The sequence below is a fragment of the Crinia signifera genome, chromosome 5, assembly GCF_055691185.1.
Source record: "Crinia signifera chromosome 5, ASM5569118v1, whole genome shotgun sequence".
NCBI lineage: Eukaryota > Metazoa > Chordata > Amphibia > Anura > Myobatrachidae > Crinia > Crinia signifera.
The window spans coordinates 198,962,873-198,984,254 of NC_139221.1; the positions used below are offsets into that span (position 1 = coordinate 198,962,873).

General features: G+C 43.7%; 1 protein-coding gene across 1 annotated transcript in view; it reads left to right on the top strand.

The window, feature by feature from the left end:
- LOC146080772 (dynein axonemal heavy chain 5-like) overlaps positions 1-21,382 on the top strand; it is a 357,582-nt gene that overhangs the window by 33,067 nt on the left and 303,133 nt on the right. The window contains exons 10-14 of the mRNA XM_083188420.1: positions 5,525-5,690; positions 7,332-7,425; positions 9,407-9,505; positions 10,140-10,321; positions 11,802-11,921. Coding sequence (XP_083044546.1) covers positions 5,525-5,690; positions 7,332-7,425; positions 9,407-9,505; positions 10,140-10,321; positions 11,802-11,921 — 661 coding nt within the window. The remainder of the gene's footprint in view (positions 1-5,524; positions 5,691-7,331; positions 7,426-9,406; positions 9,506-10,139; positions 10,322-11,801; positions 11,922-21,382) is intronic.

The following is a 21,382-nucleotide window of genomic DNA, read 5'->3' on the forward strand; positions in this document are numbered from 1 at the left end:
CAGAAACAAAATAACACACCCAAACCCATCTCTCTCTGCACATGTTACATTTTCCCCACCTGCAATACAGCATGATTTTGCCCAATAGAGAAAGATTTGGCTTTTGAGATCTTTACTGAATAACTCCTGAATTAGGCCCATAGTATGGTATCAGACTGTCAGTGATTGTCATATGCCATTTGGGAGAATGGAGGGGGCAACAACGGTCTCTTTTTGTGAAAACGGAGACATGTCGCCTTGGTTTAGAGGAAAGGAAGAGGTCAGGATCTCCGTCATTTGATGTACTTATCCTGGTCTCTTATGAGAACCTGCAGTGGGTTACTTGTACATCTCCATGGCTGCTGCAAGCTGCCCCATGGTGTCGTAGGGATCCGATACTGCGTCCTAGGATGCAGCACAGATCACTACTGCAGCAAGAGGCAGTAAGTTTGTAGAATGCTGAAGGTTACATAGCACATTAATAATATTGCATACCTCCCAACTGTCCCGCTTACCGCGGGAACGTCCCGATATTCGGGGACGTTCCCACGTCCCGCCCGGGGCCGCCATTGTCCCGCGGTGGGGGGGGAAGAGTTGGGAGTCCCCCCAGCCTGCCAAGAATAGACGGTGTGCGCATGCGCACACCGTCTATTCAGCGCTGACGAGCGACGGGAAACGGGGGCGCGGCCGGAGCACGCGTCATCCCGCGAGGCCATGCCCCCTTTTCGCGAGGTCAAGCCCCCTTTTTGGGAGCGCACACGGCTTCGCCGCGCGAGAGTCCTGACCTCCCAACTGCAGAAGTTGGGAGGTATGATATTGTTTATGTAGTATGATCATATCTTCAAGTAAGTGTTATATACTGGCATTCAAAAGAATTTCTGGCATACAGTTGTGTCAGTGGCCCCCAGCGCTATTGTTGTCGTATTAGTTACTGACCATGTTAACATAAATACATACAATGGGAAAAAGAGGTATAGAGAGCGCTTTTAACCACCAACTAGGAATTCCACCAGTTATTGTCAAATACAAAGCAGTACAAGTATTATAAAACCAGAGTGCTTTTTATTAAATAATTTTAGAGAATCACATCTGGAAATTGTATCCTTTTCGGAGATATGTAGATAAATACATACAATCTGAGGTTATATGATGACATTTGCAGGCAGCTGCTGCTCGTGCAGTCCTGCTACTGTCTTTGCGTCTTTTACAAAAATCCCTATTAACATTTAAAATATAATCCCTACTGTTATGAAAAAGCCAGGGATTTTTTGCGTCTAAAAAACAAAATTGAGTTTAATTCAATCCATGTTTTAGGATTCTAAGGGCTATTTCACACTCTCCGGCTCCTGCCGGGCGGCGAAACCCCGCACGGCCAGGAAACCATGCCGCACACCGTAGTTAATAATGGACACAAATGTGTCCATTCACACGGGTCGGAAACAGCCCGCCGCACGGTTGCAACCGGATCCCACCACTGGAAGGGACGAATGCTGGGCTGTGGCCATCCCCACCCTTGTAAACTGCTTTGTGCTGCACTGCTTCCTGGCCGTGCATGGTTTCGCTGCCCGGCAGGAGCATGAGGGTGTGAAATAGCCCTAAAGATTAAAAAAATGTCAGTTTAGGAATTAATGCATTGCATGAAAATTAAACAAAACCATGCAACATATCATTAAAATTGTGCCTGTATTAAAGTTATTGTGGCTTCACGGGATTGGGTGTGGCTACATGGGAGGTGCATGGCTAAGTGTACTGACCTCCCCTTTCTGTAACGCCGGGGTCCGGGAGATGCTCGCTGCCCCCTGGAGACTTAATGTCAGCAGTGCTGTTTTCTACACTGTGACAGGAGCTGGGTGCTGCACATAATGTTATTGGGTGGAATTCAGACCTGATCGCAGACAAATTTGCACTCAAAATGGGTATGGATCATATGGTCGACACCACTAGGTCGACATACTGCAAGGTCGGCATGGGTCTTGGTCGACTTTGGACAAGGTCGACAGGTAATTAGGTCAACACAAGCATTAACTGTTTTTTTTTTCCCCCGAATGTCGACACCGTCGACATGGACACATGATTAATTGCTCCGCGTCCCCTCGCATGGCTCGCTGCACTCGCCATGCTTTGGGCACGGTGCCTCGCTGAGCTCGGCACACTGTTTTATTCTTCTACCACGCCCTAGTGGATAGTAGGGCATGAAATACCGCCTGTCGGCACATGTCCGCTCAAAAATCTGTGAAAAACCCCATGTCGACCTTTTGACTGTCGACCTAGACAATGTTGACCTAATGTTTGTGTCGACCTAATGACCTGTTGACCTTGTCCCATGTCGACCTAGACCCATGTTGACCTTGCAGTATGTTAACCTAGTGGTGTCGACCTAATGACTGTCGACCATCTTTAGGTCGACCAGCCAACCATATTCCCTCAAAATGGGCAATAAATGCAGCACTGCAGGTGGGTCAGATGTAACATGTACAGAGAGAGTTAGATCTGGGTGTGGTATATTGTTTCTGTGCAGAGCAAATACTGGCTGCTTTATTTTTATAATGCAATGTATATTTCAGTTTTAACAGGGTGTGGGACAACGGGTAGACTGCAAAAGAACAAATTGGTTCTGTCATCAGCTCTGAATGAGGCCTTTTGTACAGTACTTGGCTGGAGGTGGTAATTTGGGGTTACTGCACACACCTTGTGTTGCTCCTGTAGATATGCCCTGTTACTTCCTTACAGCATTTTGCTACTGTGATGCGCACACATCATGGAGCATTATGCCAAATGAGGCTGCAGCCACAGCTTTCCCATAGCATACCTCCCAACTTTTGATCTGAAGAAATAGGGACACTCGCGCGGCGAAGCCACGCGAGCGTCCGAAAAGGGGGCGGGGCGTATGCAAATGAGGGCGCGGCTTATGCTAATTAGCCGCGACCTCATTTTCATACGAGAATAGACGCTGTGCGCGTGCGCACAGCGTCTATTCTACTAGATTGGGGGGTCTCCCAACTGCCACCCCCCGCAGCGGGACAATGCCTGCCGCGGGTGGGACAGCGGGACAGGACCCGAAAATCGGGACTGTCCCTCTAAAATCGTGACAGTTGGGAGGTATGCCATAGGAGCAAATGGTGTGCATACATCACACTGCTTATTGGTATGCAGCAAGGCTGTAACAGGACACATCTGCAGGGGTGTAACTAGAAATTTGAAGGCCTCATAGCAAAAGTTTGTAAGGGCCCCCATTTAGCAACTGATGGTGATACATTTATGTAAAACATATTACTTAGACAGTAAAGATGGGCCCCCTTCAGCTCTGGGCCCCATAGCAGCTGCACCCCTTGCAGTTACGCCTTTGCACATCTGTATATATATAAATTAAATATGAAAACTACCCAATGCAGACATTTCTACAGTAAATTTATATACTGTAGTTTCAACTTAAGTAACAGAATTAGGTCTTGTTAGGTTCTTATAGTCAAAGCAGATAAGTTTAGGTACTAACACCCAGATTAAGGCCCTTATTCTGATCGGATCGGTACGGCCCGCGTGCGGCCGTACCGCCGATGTTTTTACTCTGCACATGCGCAGAGGTCATTCTGCGCATGTGCAGCCCCCTTCGCCGCAGACGGATTTCGTCCGCCGCAAAGGGGGCGGATAGGGGCGTGAGGGGCTTCATCCCCTCATTTCCCTATGTGTACGCCCCGCGTTTCATGGGCGTTCCCATGCAAACGCGGGGCGTATGCATGGAAATGAGGGCATGACGCAGCTCATGGGGGCGGAAAGCTGACGTCGCCGGATGTCAGCTTTCAGCCCCCATACAAGCTACCACACGGACGATTGTCCGTGTGGTCTCAGCTTGCGGGAGCTGCCGCGGCGTGCGGACCTGCCTTCGATGGTCGACGACCATCGAATGCAGGGGGCAGCTCCCACCATGGTGGAGGCGTACGCCTCCACCATTTTTATGCGGATCGCCAGCCGTCCGTGTACGGACGGCCGTGGCGATCCGTAGGGTGGGCGGGGATTGGTTTGTGCGGCCGGAGCCCCGTGTGCGGCTCTGGCCGCACCAACCAGAATAAGGGCCTAAGTCATTTTAAGTCCTGTAGAAATGAATTATGTTATTCCCCGGTACATAATACATAAAATTTGAATACAATTTTTATGTATAATGGGAAGTATAGGAATAGGTTAGAACCTAAGAGTCATAATTAATACAGAATATATATACAGATGGAGCAGGTCCCATCCTGGCAGGGGATGGCGCTGGCGACGCCAGCCGCCATCCCCCGCCAGCGCCATATCGATGGCGAGAAGCTGAAGCGCGCGCACGAGAGGCACGCGCGTCCCCTTCCGACGGCGCTTCCATCCGCTCCCCCGGGTCCCCGCCGGCTTGTGGGCGGTAACCCGGGGTCCCCGCCGCCTGCCTGCACCCCCCCCCCTAACCCTGTCTGTCTCCCTGAGGTGGAGACGGACAGGGTTTCCGCCGACGGAGACTGAGACGCGCGTGCGCGTGAGATGCACGCGCGTCTCAGTCTGATGGATGGCGAGGCTGCTGGCGGATCGACAGCGTGGACGTTCTGGTGATCCGCCAGCCAGGATGTAGCCTGCCCCATCTGTATATAATATATTTACAGTTTCTTATATAGCGCAGCAGATTCCGTTGCACTTTACAATTGTAGAGAGTGATAAAACAAACTGGATGTCAACAGAGAGACTTGGAGGTAAGAGGGCCCTGCTGCAAGCTTATAATCTATAGGGACATAGGATAGGAAACACAAGGACAGGCACCAGTAATAGCATAGCAGTCCAACCAAGTTACAACTCCAGAAGAACAGCTATATAATACACAGGTGCTTCAGAGGGTTTTAGCGTGTGGAACTTAAATATGATAGGCTTGCCTAAAGAGGTGAGTTTTCAGGGAACACTTGAAAGTTTAGAGTCTTATGGTGCGTGGTAGGTCCCTCCATTGGTTGCCTGTATTTTCCTGTATTCAATATAAATTACTTATACTCACATATAAAGCTATTAACCATACTGCACCAGCCTATATCTCTTTACTTATCACAAAATATCTGCACAAGATCTGCGTCTGTCTTCTGCACGGATCACTAGCTTCCATTCACTATTGCAGGCCTTTCAGTTGATTTTAGATAGTGTTGCGAGGGCACACGGATTACTTTACATGTATTCCGCGTCCCCCCGCGGGGCTTGCCACGTTTTGGGCTCTTATTCCACGTCCTCTCACGGGGCTCGCTGCGCTTGCCACGCTTCGGGCTCGGTGGCTTGCTGCGTCGCCACGCTATCTAAAGTCAACTCCACGCCGACGTGGATAGTGGGGATATGAAAAGATTGGAGGACGCGTACTGCCACCCCTCGCGGGCTCGCAGCTCTCGCCACGCTTCGGGTTGGTGTTGATAGTGGGGGTGGCGTTGACAATGGGGGTGCATTTAACATTGTAAGCACCCATCACTTATAATTTAACTATAAGCTTGGGAGGCTGGAATCTAAATTTGTGTCTATCCAAAAATGCTGTTAAAAGCTGCATTGTCTTATGCAGGCGGTAACAGCGAAGTCATTGAAAAGCTGGAAGGAATGCTGTCGGTTTGGATCAAACAGATTGAACAGGTTCTTGCTGAAAGTGAGCAGATGAGAAAGGAAGCTGATGACATTGGCCCTTCTGCTGAGCTGGAACACTGGAAGTCACGGATGTCCTCATTCAATAGGTTTCAAAATATTTGAATTGAAATATTGTTGCAAAATATACTTCACTAATGAGTATCTACATAGCACAGTAATATTTTTATCAACAATTGTCCGTATTCTAGCACACAGAGTTTTAGAATATAGCAGACTTTTTGTGACAGACCAACATTTCAAAGCATTTCCCTGAAATACTTAAAGACAGAAAAGAAGATCCCTTAGATTTGTGAAACAATTCAGCTGTTGCAAGGAGCTTTCATTGTCAGTCAGACTACCAAGAGATACAATAAAATAATCCATGAAGCACCTTTTTCGTGTACTTTAACTAGACTTTCATAGCTTATGGGATATTCTCACACTCACAGAAAGTCAGTTGAGAAATTATATTTTTTTTTGTTACAAAAACAACCATTCATTAGATTTAATTTTACTGCATGATGCATATGTTATGCTGGGTATACAATAGGGTGCTGTATCGGCAGTCTGGCCAATCGGCCGACCTTTCTGATGATTGTAAAGGACATACATACTTACCAATTGTTTTCCTGATGTGTTGTACACAATGTCACAGACACAACACGTCACCAGTGGCCCCAGTAGCAAGCGTATACACACATATATTGGACAATGATGTCATGCACATACCTATCTCTGGTACACACCTGCCAAAGTGCCCACAACAAGCCTATTACTGGTACACACCCACGATATAATAGCTGTTCAATTGGAGGCCCTATATATTGGCCAATGTCTACTCAACTTAAGTCTGCAGCTACATTACTTATTGTATAAATAAAGGCTACCACAGCAAAAAGAAACATAACAATTAGAACAGATACAGAGTATACAGTAACAGACCTGCTCTAAACAATGGTAGAGTCTAGTTATCTATTCTTGCTTAATAAGCCCTGCCACAATTACACAAACAAGGGAACGATGCAATTTGTACTTTAAAAAGAAAAACGCCAGAAAAAAGATGGTAAATTCCATATCTGCGCTAATCCCCAATGCTATAGCAAAACAAAAATGCTGATGTCTTTCAGTTAGTTCTTATTAGAGCCATCTAACCTCCAGCCATGCTTATGCATGACCTTTGTCAGTCATTGGAGATGGGGGAGTTAGCCACCATCCATTTTCACTGTCATGTCTTGAAATACCCTAATGGTGCCCATACACGCACCGATCCCGGCGGTGCGATGAGATGCGCGCTCCCGCGGCACCTCATCGCACAGTACAAAAAGTATGTGCTGCACATACTTTTTGTACTAGCTTTTTATTGCATCGCATGCACAACCCATGCACAAGGCATACGATGCAATGTGTGCTAGTTAAGCACAGAACGCACGCCGGGATTGGTGCGTGTATGGGCACCTTAACAAACAATTTAGTGCAAAATGTTATGTCCCCAAACTTTAGCTTCAAAGCTTAATAAAAAGAAACGTGCTAGAGAGTTTAGCCTGACCATTTTGCAGACCTGCAGAGGCCGCCTTACCAATAATACACAAACTATGGTTTGCTTGTTATCTTCACAAAAATCAACACACAATGCATCCATTAATGTGACATTATGTTTGTCACGAAGAACTGTGACCGTTTTTCACAAATGCATACTGTTTTTTGTTTACAGGCTTTTTTTTAAATTACATTTTTTTTTCTTTCCCAAGTCTTTTAGATGAGATTAAAAGCCCTAAAGTCAAGAAAGTTCTAAGCATCCTGCAAGCTGCAAAGTCCAGGATTTTAAAGCAATGGAAAGAACTGGTACCTAATGTTCATTCTTCATTATTTTCCTCACAACAAATGTTTATACTGTGCTAGAGCACATAGAGCAGTTTAGTCTAATGTGTGCTCCAGAGAACAACCATTCTGTTCGGTCGTGAGGGGCTGGAGGGAGGGATTTCTCCATCTATGAATGACAGAATCAAAGGGCTTGTTTCGGATGTTCACAGCCTAGCGCTTATGTAATCGCCTTCCGCTTAACGCCCCCCCCCCCCAAATGCGCGAATCCTCGCATTAGCATGCAAGTGTATGTGTAAGCTTAAGGGCCCCATACATCAGCAATTAATTGTGTCAATTTTCAGATATGGAGATGATTGCCACAATTAATTTTAGATGTGTGGGCTCCTTTTGGCAATCCCAATCAAAATCGCCAATCAATTGCTTAATCATGTTTAATATTCTGGTATTATCTGCAGATCTTTTTTATATGTGTGGGCATTCCCAATTCGTCTTCTTCATCTATTTACATTATGAGCAGCAATCGATTGGGCAATTTCCAGATATGAAGATGCAATCTTTAGATGGAAAAATCTGCCGATCACTGAAATAAATCTGTAATGTGTGGCCAAAGTCAGATAGACTGTAAAATCTATTTATCTGGCCAAAAAAATCCCTGGATCTTGAAATCCATAAATTGTGTTTGCTAATGTATGGGGCCCATAACTTTTATGCTAGCCGGAGATGGTCAAATTTGGGATGAGCGCTGATATCAGCCGCCCGCCCCATGCAGTCATCAACACGCCTGCATCTGCAGGGATACACCCAGCGTTTTTGTGGGAACGCTCAAAAAATGATGCACGTTCACCTGTTTCCTCCCCCTACCCCCACCATTGACCAAATTTGGGGCTGAATCACCCCCTAAGTGTGGGGTGATTAAGGGTGCTACTCAGTGTAAGCACTTAGAGCAAGCATGTCCAAACTGTGGCCCTCCAGCTGTTTTGAAACTACACTTTCCTAATAACAAAGCTGTGGCAAGGCAAGATGGGACTTATATTTTCACAACAGCTGGAGGGACATAGTTTGGACATGCCTGACTTAGAGGTTTATTTACTGTACTAAGAAGGGAGTTCTATTGAAGATTGGAAATTACCTATAGCAACCAATACTTATTTATGTAATACCTTTTAGAAGATAATAGAATTTGAATGGTTGCCATAGCAACATTCCCATCTTCATTAGAACTCCCATCTTAGTTAATAAACCTCTTAGCTGACAAATAGTTGCAATTGGGAATACAAATATGCTTTACAACTCTTTTTTTAACCATTTATAATTCTAAATGATCCCCCTCTTTTCTTTTTTGCGTTTGTATTGCTGGGATTTCTCATTTCTTCATTGTTCTCAGTCATACATTTTTCCTTTCGGTAGTTACTTACTGGGATTTATAAAAGCTTATTGCTATAGCAAGACCATGCCATGACAAGTACGTCTATGATATGACTACGTATAAAAATATAGTGGAGGGGTTTCTTTGTTCATTTTTAACAGCTCAGTCAAATGCATATTATCTGTTAGAGCATCCATTGTGTTTTGGCTATAAATAAAGTAAGTGTCAGGGTCAGCCTCCTGAAACTGCAGAAAGTGTTGTGCTGGATTTTAGTTATATGGCACTGTTCTCAATGAAAGATTTCCTAAAGTTTTATTGCACTTGAACCACTGCCAGTCAATAAAAGTGCAATAGCCGATGTCACACTTGAAATATGGCGTAGCAAAGTCATTCATATCCTAAAGCAAAACTGCAACCAATTTATTCTCCCAGAAAGGCAGCTTTGCCTCTGCATTGTAGTAGGAGACATTTTTATTACCTCTCTGCGTAGTCCTGTTGTATTTCATATCTTGAGTTAAAAGTTAAGTTTAAAAACAACAACAATAATCTCAATATAGGAAATGAGTTTTTTCTCTTGCCGCATAATAAATCAGGATTTGAAAAAATGTTTTAATTTTGATCCTATTTTGCCTTCAGGACTGCAATGTTACCAATGCTGCTAATGAAGCGAAGGACAACGTGAAATATCTGTACACACTGGACAGGTTCTTTGGCCCTCTGGGGAAAGCCTCACCTGTGAGTACTCCTAAACAGGAATAGATGATGACAGCTCGGTGTTTAATGCTAGCCATTGTTTTCATCTTATTAGCTGAATGTGATATTGCAGGATGACATTTAAAGAGTGACTGTCATGTGTTTGTATTACTGAACAGGGAGCTGTATTACTGTGTTACTCAGTCTTAGTCTTATCCTTGCCATCCGGGCCATGCTGAGGACTATTAATTTTGTTTCTGTCAAATTCAAGTGTTTGAATGCTGTGCCAGTGTATCATTTTTGACGTACCATATAGTTAAATGCCAGTTATTCTTGTATCTACAGTTTCATAATATAGTAGTACCCCTTTTCCACTGAAGCAATGACCTGTGTTTTTGCTGGGTTAACCAGGGTCACAGCTAAGTGGAAAGGGTGGGGCCTGGGAATGACCCAGGTGACGGGACAGTGTAAGTAGGTGACCTGGGTCTTCCGACTCCGGTCACGGTAAAAGCATAGTGAAAGCATCGCTTAGGGAATCTCTGTGATTGGCTTTATATGGAGCATGGATACAAACAGTAATTGGCTGCTGCAGAGGGCTCAGAGAAAGTATAACATTCTATATTTTTGAGATATTCACCCTGAAGAAATGTAATAACTATGTGCTTGAATGTCCTAGGCTACCATGGTGGAGCACATACCAAGCTTGATGAATAGCATCCGTATGATCTACAGTACATCACAGTATTACAATACATCGGAGCATATGACATCTCTTTTCCTCAAAGTTACCAATCAAATTGTGAGCACATGCAAGTCTTATCTCAATCAAGGAGTTGTTAAAATCTGGGATCTTGAGAGGTATGGCAAAGGATGTCTGTATATTTTACCTTTGTTGTCTTTATTTATATAGTGCTCACTCATGAAAATAAATCTACTATACTACACTAATTATAATTAGTTAGATACGATTAGTAATCTAATAATTATTAGAACTCAAATAATGTTTATTATACCTAACTATTGTAGTGTATGCACTACTTGCTGCTTATATAAGTTCAACTGTATTTAGATAATTTGACACTCTTATGGAAAAAGTTTTTTACTTATTTTAAATTAAAGTAACATTTTATAAAGCATATATATATGGGGCTTGCGCTTCCCACTACGACCTGAGATGGCTTTACTCCGCCAGCCTCCCCAGACCCTTGGATTTATCTAATGCACATCTGTGGCCTCTGCTTTAGTTAGGTGGTGTTTAGGTTTGAATATATCCCGCCACTGCAGAGTTAATCTGCCCAAAATGTGTCGCTACAATGATTTGTGATCTGTGGTTTTAATGGGAGGTGTACCATTGTCTGCTTTCTCGTATGTTATTAAATGTAACCACTACTATATTGTCCCTTAATTACTCCCGTGTTTTCTGCCTTCCCTCCTCTTCTCCCATTCCTTTGTTCTTTTACTGTCTATGGTTGTTCAATGTTGACACGTTACTATCAATTGTTTTTTTAATTTTATTTCTTTCCATATCTTTCTGTTACTAATTGATTATTGTTGGCTATATTCCTAACGGTCGCAATACTGACGCCGGAATCGGAATTCCGACCGCCGCAATGCTGACCGGGGGGGGCGGGGGCGTGGATCCCTTCCCCCGGGGGGGGGGGCGGGGGCGCGGATCCCTTCCCCCGGGGGGGATCCCTTCCCCCTTGCGGGCTCGCTGCACTCGCCATGGCCCGGTTCCTCGCTACGCTCGGCGCACTATTTTATTCTCCCTCTATGGGTGTCCACGTCAAAGTGTCAGCATTGTGGCGGTCGGGATTCCGACATCTGTATTTCAACCGCCGGGACTCCGACTGCCGGCATATACCCTTAAAACTGCTAATAAAACTTTATCAGCTAAAACAAAGTGTATATGCAGTGTAATGATATAACCAACATGTAGTGCACATTTTCAGAAGGCATTTTAAAGGTTTTTCCAGCTTAGTTTCATTAAGATCTCCATATTGTTACATCCTATCACTCCCAAATATTAGAAAGATAGTAGTCCAGGGAGCTTTTACCATTTCTAAGTGCTTTCCCATTTGGTGCCACTATACTACCAATGCCGGAGGATTTCAAGATACTACATCTCATGTACATAGAGGCTTACTGTGGTCAGAGTATTGTTTGTGCAGTGTTTCCCCAAGCATTGTGAATGGTAAAAGTGAATTAGGTTATTGATCTGAGCAATATAGCAATAGTAAGAGATACCTAGTTGCATACCATGCTTGTATGGTTTATTTTGCAATCAGAACTCATCCCTTCTTGGAAGATCCTTCAAAGAGTCAATGTTCTTTTTCAGGGAGGAGCTGTTGAAGAGGATTGAAGAATGTGTTTACCTGAATGAACAGTACCAGGCTTCATTCCATAAGATTAAAGAGATACTGAAAGAAACACCAAATGAGAGGCAGTTTGAATTCAGGCATGTATATAGTGTTGCATGTTTTCCCAAATCTGTTTGTTATGTCATGTATTTACATATGATACTGGAGGGAAGTTCCCAGGTCTTTCCAGTGTGTGGCAATCTGACATTCTCTGGCACTTAAAATTGGAATTCACACCTTTTGTACATGTCTGTGGACATAGGAATGCGCACATAGAGTGTTAGGGGTGCACAGGCACCCCCTAATGCTGTGCCCGCCCTTATATACACCCCCCTGCCACTAGCAACCAGCAATACCTTTTACCAAAGACGTTTGCTTTTTAGAACTGTACTCTATTAACCCCTTCCTGACAGAGCCAGTTTTTGCGTTCCTGACAGAGCCCTTTTTTTCAAATCTGACATGTCTCACTTAAGTGGGGATAACTTTTTTTTGCTTTTACTTATCCCAGTGATTTTGAGATTGTTTTTTCGTGACACATTGTACTTCAAATTAGTGGTAAATTTGGGTCGATACAGTCTGTGTTTTTTTGTGAAAAATACCAAAATATCGTGAAAAAATGGAAAATTTAGCGATTTGCAAAATGTTAAATTTTCTGCTTGTGAGACAAATAATCTTACCACTCAAAATAGTGAATAACTAACATAGGCCATATGTCTACTTTATGTTGACATCATTATTTCAACTTCCTTTTAATTTTTTGGGACACTAGGAGGCTTACAATATGAATAGCAAATTCTCAAATTTTCAAGAAAATTTCAAACACTGATTTTTTTAGGGACCAGTTCAGTTCTGATGTAACTTTGAGGGACTTGTATGTGAGACACCCCCATAAATGATGCCATTTCAAAAACTGCACCCCTCACAGTATTCAAAACAGCATTTTGGAAGTTTGTTAACCCTTTAGGTGTTTCACAGGAATTAAAACAAAGTGTAGGTGAAATTTCAAAATTTCTTTTTTTTTGCAGATTTGCAATTTTAATACATTTTTATAAGGAACACAGTACATTTTACTAGAGAAATGTGACTAAAAATTGATTCCCCCAATTCTTTTGTTTTCATAAATATCCTATATGTGGCCCTAGTGTGCACGGTGACCAAACCACAGGCTTCATAATAGAAGGAGCACCTACTTGATTTTGGAGCCTCCTTTTTATGAGATTATTTTTTAGGCACCATGTAGGTTTCAAGGCACCATAAGATGCTAAAAGTTAGGAACCCCCCCACAAGTGACCCCATTTTGCAAACTACACCCCTCAGGGAATTCATCTAGGGGTATAGTGTACATTTCAAACCCCCAGGGGTTTCACCAATTGTGGTACAACTGGGCAGTGAAAATGAAAAATTATTTTTTTTACACAAAAATGCAGTTCTGGCTCCAAATTTGTCATTTTCAGAAGGTATGAAGGAGACAAAGCACCCCAAAATCTGTGCCCCAATTTCTCCCGAGTACGGCAATGCCTCACATGTGACCAAAAAATACCAGTTGGGTGCATGGCAGGACTCAGAAGGGAAGGAGTGATTTTTGGATTTTGCAGCTCAGATTCTGGTGGAATTTTGGTGGGTGCTATGTCGCATTAGCAAGACCCCCCAAGCACCAATACAGTGGAACCCCCCCACAAGTCACCCCATTTTGCAAACTACACCCCTCAGGGAATTCATCTAGGGGTATAGTGTACATTTCAAACCCCCAGGGGTTTCACCAATTTTGATACAAGTGGGCAGTGAAAATGAAAAATTACATTTTTTTACACAAAAATGCAGTTCTGGCTCAAAATTTTTTATTTTCAGAAGGTATGAAGGAGAAAAAGCACCCCAAAATATGTGCCCCAATTTCTCCCGAGTACGGAAATGCCTCACATGTGACCAAAAAATACCAGTTGGGTGCATGGCAGGACTCAGAACGGAAGGAGTGATTTTTGGATTTTGCGGCTCAGATTCTGGTGGAATTTTGGTGGGTGCTATGTCGCATTAGCAAGACCCCCCAAGCACCAATACAGTGGAACCCCCCCACAAGTCACCCCATTTTGAAAACTACACCCCTCAGGGAATTCATCTAGGGGTATAGTGTACATTTCAAACCCCCAGGGGTTTCACCAATTTTGATACAAGTGGGCAGTGAAAATGAAAAATTACATTTTTTTACACAAAAATGCAGTTCTGGCTCAAAATTTTTCATTTTCAGAAGGTATGAAGGAGAAAAAGCACCCCAAAATCTGTGCCCCAATTTCTCCCGAGTACGGCAATGCCCCACATGTGACCAAAAAATACCAGTTGGGTGCATGGCAGGACTCAGAAGGGAAGGAGTGATTTTTGGATTTTGCAGCACAGATTCTGGTGGAATGAATGGTGGGTGCTATGTTGCACCAATACAGTGGAACCCCCCCACAAGTCACCCCATTTTGCAAAGTACACCCCTCAGGGAATTCATCTAGGGGTATAGTGTACATTTCAAACCCCCAGGGGTTTCACCAATTTTGATACAAGTGGGCAGTGAAAATGAAAAATTACATTTTTTTACACAAAAATGCAGTTCTGGCTCAAAATTTTTCATTTTCAGAAGGTATGAAGGAGAAAAAGCACCCCAAAATATGTGCCCCAATTTCTCCCGAGTACGGAAATGCCTCACATGTGACCAAAAAATACCAGTTGGGTGCATGGCAGGACTCAAAAGGGAAGGAGTGATTTTTGGATTTTGCAGCTCAGATTCTGGTGGAATTTTGGTGGGTGCTATGTCGCATTAGCAAGACCCCCCAAGCACCAATACAGTGGAACCCCCCCACAAGTCACCCCATTTTGAAAACTACACCCCTCAGGGAATTCATCTAGGGGTATAGTGTACATTTCAAACCCCCAGGGGTTTCACCAATTTTGATACAAGTGGGCAGTGAAAATGAAAAATTACATTTTTTTACACAAAAATGCAGTTCTGGCTCAAAATTTTTCATTTTCAGAAGGTATGAAGGAGAAAAAGCACCCCAAAATCTGTGCCCCAATTTCTCCCGAGTACGGCAATGCCTCACATGTGACCAAAAAATACCAGTTGGGTGCATGGCAGGACTCAGAAGGGAAGGAGTGATTTTTGGATTTTGCAGCACAGATTCTGGTGGAATGAATGGTGGGTGCTATGTTGCACCAATACAGTGGAACCCCCCCACAAGTCACCCCATTTTGCAAAGTACACCCCTCAGGGAATTCATCTAGGGGTATAGTGTACATTTCAAACCCCCAGGGGTTTCACCAATTTTGATACAAGTGGGCAGTGAAAATGAAAAATTACATTTTTTTACACAAAAATGCAGTTCTGGCTCAAAATTTTTCATTTTCAGAAGGTATGAAGGAGAAAAAGCACCCCAAAATATGTGCCCCAATTTCTCCCGAGTACGGAAATGCCTCACATGTGACCAAAAAATACCAGTTGGGTGCATGGCAGGACTCAAAAGGGAAGGAGTGATTTTTGGATTTTGCAGCTCAGATTCTGGTGGAATTTTGGTGGGTGCTATGTCGCATTAGCAAGACCCCCCAAGCACCAATACAGTGGAACCCCCCCACAAGTGACCCCATTTTGCAAACTACACCCCTCAGGGAATTCATCTAGGGGTATAGTGTACATTTCAAACCCCCAGGGGTTTCACCAATTTTGATACAAGTGGGCAGTGAACATGAAAAATTACATTTTTTACACAAAAATGCAGTTCTGGCTCAAAATTTTTCATTTTCAGAAGGTATGAAGGAGAAAAAGCACCCCAAAATCTGTGCCCCAATTTCTCCCGAGTACGGCAATGCCTCACATGTGACCAAAAAATACCAGTTGGGTGCATGGCAGGACTCAAAAGGGAAGGAGTGATTTTTGGATTTTGCAGCTCAGATTCTGGTGGAATTTTGGTGGGTGCTATGTCGCATTAGCAAGACCCCCCAAGCACCAATACAGTGGAACCCCCCCACAAGTGACCCCATTTTGCAAACTACACCCCTCAGGGAATTTATCTAGGGGTATAGTGTACATTTCAAACCCCCAGGGGTTTCACCAATTTTGATACAAGTGGGCAGTGAACATGAAAAATTACATTTTTTACACAAAAATGCAGTTCTGGCTCAAAATTTTTCATTTTCAGAAGGTATGAAGGAGAAAAAGCACCCCAAAATCTGTGCCCCACTTTCTCCCGAGTACGGCAATGCCTCACATGTGACCAAAAAATACCAGTTGGGTGCATGGCAGGACTCAGAAGGGAAGGAGTGATTTTTGGATTTTGCAGCACAGATTCTGGTGGAATGAATGGTGGGTGCTATGTTGCACCAATACAGTGGAACCCCCCCACAAGTCACCCCATTTTGCAAACTACACCCCTCAGGGAATTCATCTAGGGGTATAGTGTACATTTAAAACCCCCAGGGGTTTCACCAATTTTGATACAAGTGGGCAGTGAAAATGAAAAATTACATTTTTTTACACAAAAATGCAGTTCTGGCTCAAAATTTTTCATTTTCAGAAGGAATGAAGGAGACAAAGCACCCCAAAATCTGTGCCCCAATTTCTCCCGAGTACGGCAATGCCTCATGTGTGACCAAAAAGTGGCAGGACTCAGAAGGGAAGGAGTGATATTTGGATTTTGCAGCACAAATTCTGGTGGAATGATGGTGGGTGCTATGTCGCATTAGCAAGACCCCCAAAGCACCAATACAGTGGAACCCCCCCACAAGTGACCCCATTTTGCAAACTACACCCCTCAGGGAATTCATCTAGGGGTATAGTGTACATTTCAAACCCCCAGGGGTTTCACCAATTTTGATACAAGTGGGCAGTGAACATGAAAAATTACATTTTTTACACAAAAATGCAGTTCTGGCTCAAAATTTTTCATTTTCACAAGGAATGAAGGAGACAAAGCACCCCAAAATATGTGCCCCAATTTCTCCCGAGTACGGCAATGCCTCACATGTGACCAAAAAATACCAGTTGGGTGCATGGCAGGACTCAGAAGGGAAGGAGTGATTTTTGGATTTTGCGGCTCAGATTCTGGTGGAATGAATGGTGGGTGCTATGTGGCATTAGCAAGACCCCCGAAGCACGGTGAAATTATGAACCTAATATTCCATAGATGTGTGGTATATTTTAAAACACTCCTTTATACATAGGCCGGGTTTGTCGGGGCAAGTGTCACACTGGAAAATAGTTTGCTTTCTTATTCCCTTTTTATAGCAAACTTTGCACCTTTTTTGTGTCCTGCCCTTTTTTCCAGTGGAGGGGATTTCATCAGGAAAATGCTGCCCTGGTACAATACGGGGGCCAGTACTAGAAGTACTGGGGCCCTCTGCCTGCTGGTTCCCAAATATTAGGCCCTTTATGACTTCCTCTTGAAAGTGCATAAATGTCCCCCTCTGGCCGGTAGAACGGAATAGCACGTAAGCGTTATACAGTGCCATCTGGATGATATACACGGCCACCTTCTTGTACCAGATTTTTGTTTTCCGCAGGGCACTGTACGGCTTCAGTACCTGATCTGAAAGATCCACTCCGCCCATGTACCTATTGTAATCCAGGATACAATTAGGTTTTGAGGTGTGGGTACTGGTACCTCGTACAGGGACGGAGGTGGTACTGTCTCCGTGAATTGTTGTCAGTATAAGGACATCCCTCTTGTCCTTATATTTGACCAACAACATATTTTCGGTGCATATTCCCCTGCTTTCACCCCTTCTCATTACTTGGGCAATGTGCGTTTTTGGGAGGCCTCTTTGGTTCTTGCGCACAGTACCGCAAGCTGCTGTACCTCTTGAACCAAGGGCCTTAAACAGGGGGATGCTGGTGTAAAAGTTATCCACATAGAGGTGATAACCTTTATCCAGGAAGGGGTGCACTAAATCCCAGACAATTTTCCCACTAACACCTACGAGGGAGGGGGGGCATTCTGGCGGTTCAATTCTTGAATCCTTCCCTTCATAAACCCTAAACCTGTGGGTGTACCCTGAGGTGCTTTCACACAGTTTGTACATTTTTATGCCATACCTTGCCCTCTTACTGGGAAGGTACTGGCGGAATTTAACCCTTCCTTTAAAATGTATAAGGGACTCGTCGATACAAATAAATTTTTCAGGGATGTACACCTCTTCAAATTTGGCACTGAAATGATCAATGACCGGCCTGACTTTGAATAGCCGGTCAAAGGTGGGATCATCTCTGGGTGGGCACTGTGCATTATCCGTGTAATGTATAAATTTAAGAATTGTCTCAAATCGAGTCCGGGTCATGGCCATACGGTAAAATGGAGTACTGTACAGAACATCTGTACTCCAATATTGCCTAATTTCTGGCTTTTTTACTATGCCCATATGAAACACCAGACCCCAAAACGTCATCATCTCTACTGCATCTACAGGGGTCCACCTAGCAAATGATGACGTGGGGTTTTGAGCAATAAACTGCTGGGCATATAAATTAGTTTGGTCCACCATTAAATTTATAAAATCATCAGAGAAAAATAATTTGAAAAAGTCAATTTCTCTGAGACCTGTGGAATCAAATTGGATTCCTGGCATGGCCAAAAACTCAGGAACCTGGGGCTCAAAATTGTCTGGTGGTGGGGTCCATACGAGATCAATTATTGGGGGGGGGGTCTCAGCTGCTCTACGGGGGCGTCTTTGAGGGGGTCCCTCATCACCAGAGGAGGAAGAGGAGCTTAAGGCGAATCCTTCAAATTCCCCGCTTGCATCACTGGCTGTGTCAGAGTCAGAAGCAAGCAGGGCATATGCCTCCTCCGCTGAATACATTCTCCTGGATGACTGGGAGGACATTTGGGAGGACATTTGGGAGGACATTTGGGATGCCATTTTTATTTTTGTGTTACTGGTAGTGAAATGTTTCAACACGTGTATAGTGTAGGGGGGGGTACAAACTTTATTTCAATCCGGGGGGTATGTAGTGTGTAGTGTGTATGTGGTGCAGAAAAAAAAAAATACTTTATACCAATAAAAAAAAAAAAAATGAAGGGGTTAAAAATAAAAAATTTAAGGGGTTAAAAAAAAAAAAAAGGTCCTGCGCCAAAAATTGAGCACAGATGTTGGTCAGTAACGTCTGTCACTGAACAGCGCTCAAAGGCAACAGGAATTTGATCAAAAAAAAAAATATATAGATCAACCCTGTACCGAAAAAGATGATCAGTGATGTACGTCACTGATCAGCGCACAGCGGCCACAGGACACCCACAAAATCACAGTGTGTGTAAAAAAAAAATTAAAAAAAGACCCCACAGCACACACACACAAAAAAAAAAAGGTGATCAGTGATGCGACACTGATTACCAGTGAGGTGCAGCAGGTGCACAACCTTTGGTGCAACTGACAGGTATATATAAAAAAAAAAAAACCTCTGTACCCCCAAAAAAGTTGCTGATCACCTCAGATATAGTGATCAGCACAAAAGGCGGGGGCAGCAGACAAAAAATTTAGCACTCTCTATCACTCTCTGTCACTATCTCTCTCTATCTCTCTATCTCTCACTATCTATCACTCTATGACACTGCAGCAGCAGCACTGACAGGTATATCTATATATAAAAAAAAACCTGCGCCCCCAAAAAGTTGCTGATCAGTTAATTTATACTGACCAGCACAAAAGGAGGGGGCAGCAGTCAGTTATATCAAAAATATATAGCACAATCTGTCACTATCTCTCTCTATCTCTCTCTCTCTATCTCTCTCTATCTCTCTATAACTATCACACTGCAGCAGCACAAAATATAGCACTCTGTCACTAGGCCTCTCTATCTATCTCTCTCTCTCTATCTCTCTCTATCTATAACTATATCACACTGCAGCAGCACAAAATATAGCACTCTCTGACACTATCTCTCTCTATCTCTCTATAACTATCACACTGCAGCAGCACAAAATATAGCACTCTGTCACTAGGCCTCTCTATCTATCTCTCTCTCTCTATCTCTCTCTCTCTATCTATAACTATATCACACTGCAGCAGCACAAAATATAGCACTCTCTGACACTATCTCTCTCTCTATCTCTCTCTATCTCTCTCTATCTCTCTCTATCTCTCTCTATCTCTCTATCTATCTCTCTCTCTATCTAGCTAGTACACTGCAGCAGCACAATTTCACAGGAAGGCACAAGTAGTAACAGGATCCAGGAAGCAGTGATGAAGCAGCGATCAGGTAAGTATGGAGCAAGCTATGGAGCAAGGTTCTGGTCAGTATGGCGGCAGGGAGGTACGGTGACCGCACTGCACGCTATTCCAGACCGGAATGGCGTCTGCAGTGCAGTCACCGTTAGTTTAAATCCCCCTCCTTGGCTGTGATTGGTCCGTCGGTCCGACGAACCAATCACGGCCTTTGGGGGCGGGCGGGGTGCGGTGGGGTGACACCAGTGTCACCCTTACACCCCGCGGTGATTGGTGCTGTACTTTACAGCACCAATCACCTCTGATCCCGTGTCACCGGCGAACGTTATTCGCCGGTGACACAGGAAAACGCTGTAATTGGCTGTTCACACTGAACAGCCAATCACAGCGATCGCCGACGGGGGGGCGGCATCGCAGCCCCCCCTGGGCATGCACGGACATGTCTGCTGTCAGGGACAGCAGACATGTTGAAACTGTCACCGCGTCTATAGACGCGGTGACAGTTAAATGCCATGACGTACATTTACGCCATGTGTCGGGAAGTACTTCCCGACCATGACGTAAATGTACGTCAAATGTCGGGAAGGGGTTAAAAGAAGAGCCCTTCATTCAATTATGTGTGTTTTGCATTATTAATTGTACTAGACCATTGTCATATCACTACATTCCTGCATCATCCATATATGTTTTTACTTTATTTGCATGAACTGTTACAGAGAGTAATAAGAAGATTAAATAATAAAATGTGCTGTGCACGCCTATGTCTGTGGATGATCAAGATATATTAGATGTGGTGGTTGTTGAAGTTACAATTATGGGTATAGTGCTTACAGGTCCCCATACATGCTGCCATAAGCATCCATAGGTGTAGTGCATATCTAATAACTCTAAAGCCCTGTACACATGCATCGATTTTTCCAGATTTTCGATTAGATTTTACTTATAGAAGCAAAATCGAATCGAATCCTAAACGAAATTGAATGGTTTTTGTGTCACTTTCGATCTACATTCGATTCGATGCGCGCTCCCATTTTCACAAATTCAAACAGAAAAATCTACTGTGCAGCCAAGGAAATATCGTATTCGATCTAGTAAATTGAATGTGTACAAAGTACCATGAATGTATATCGAATTCCATATCGAATTCGATATTCGATATCTAATGCAAAAGTACAGATCTAATGCCAAATTGAATGAAAAGATCTAATGCCAGATCTAATAGAAAATCGAATCTAGCATTGAATCAAAAGCAAATCGATTTGTGTATACAGGGCTTAATTAAGGAGACTGGACATGTCTCCTAAGCTCTCTGGTTACCACCCTGAGTGCAAGATATAACAGTAAAGATGTGACCTCATACACCAACCTTAAT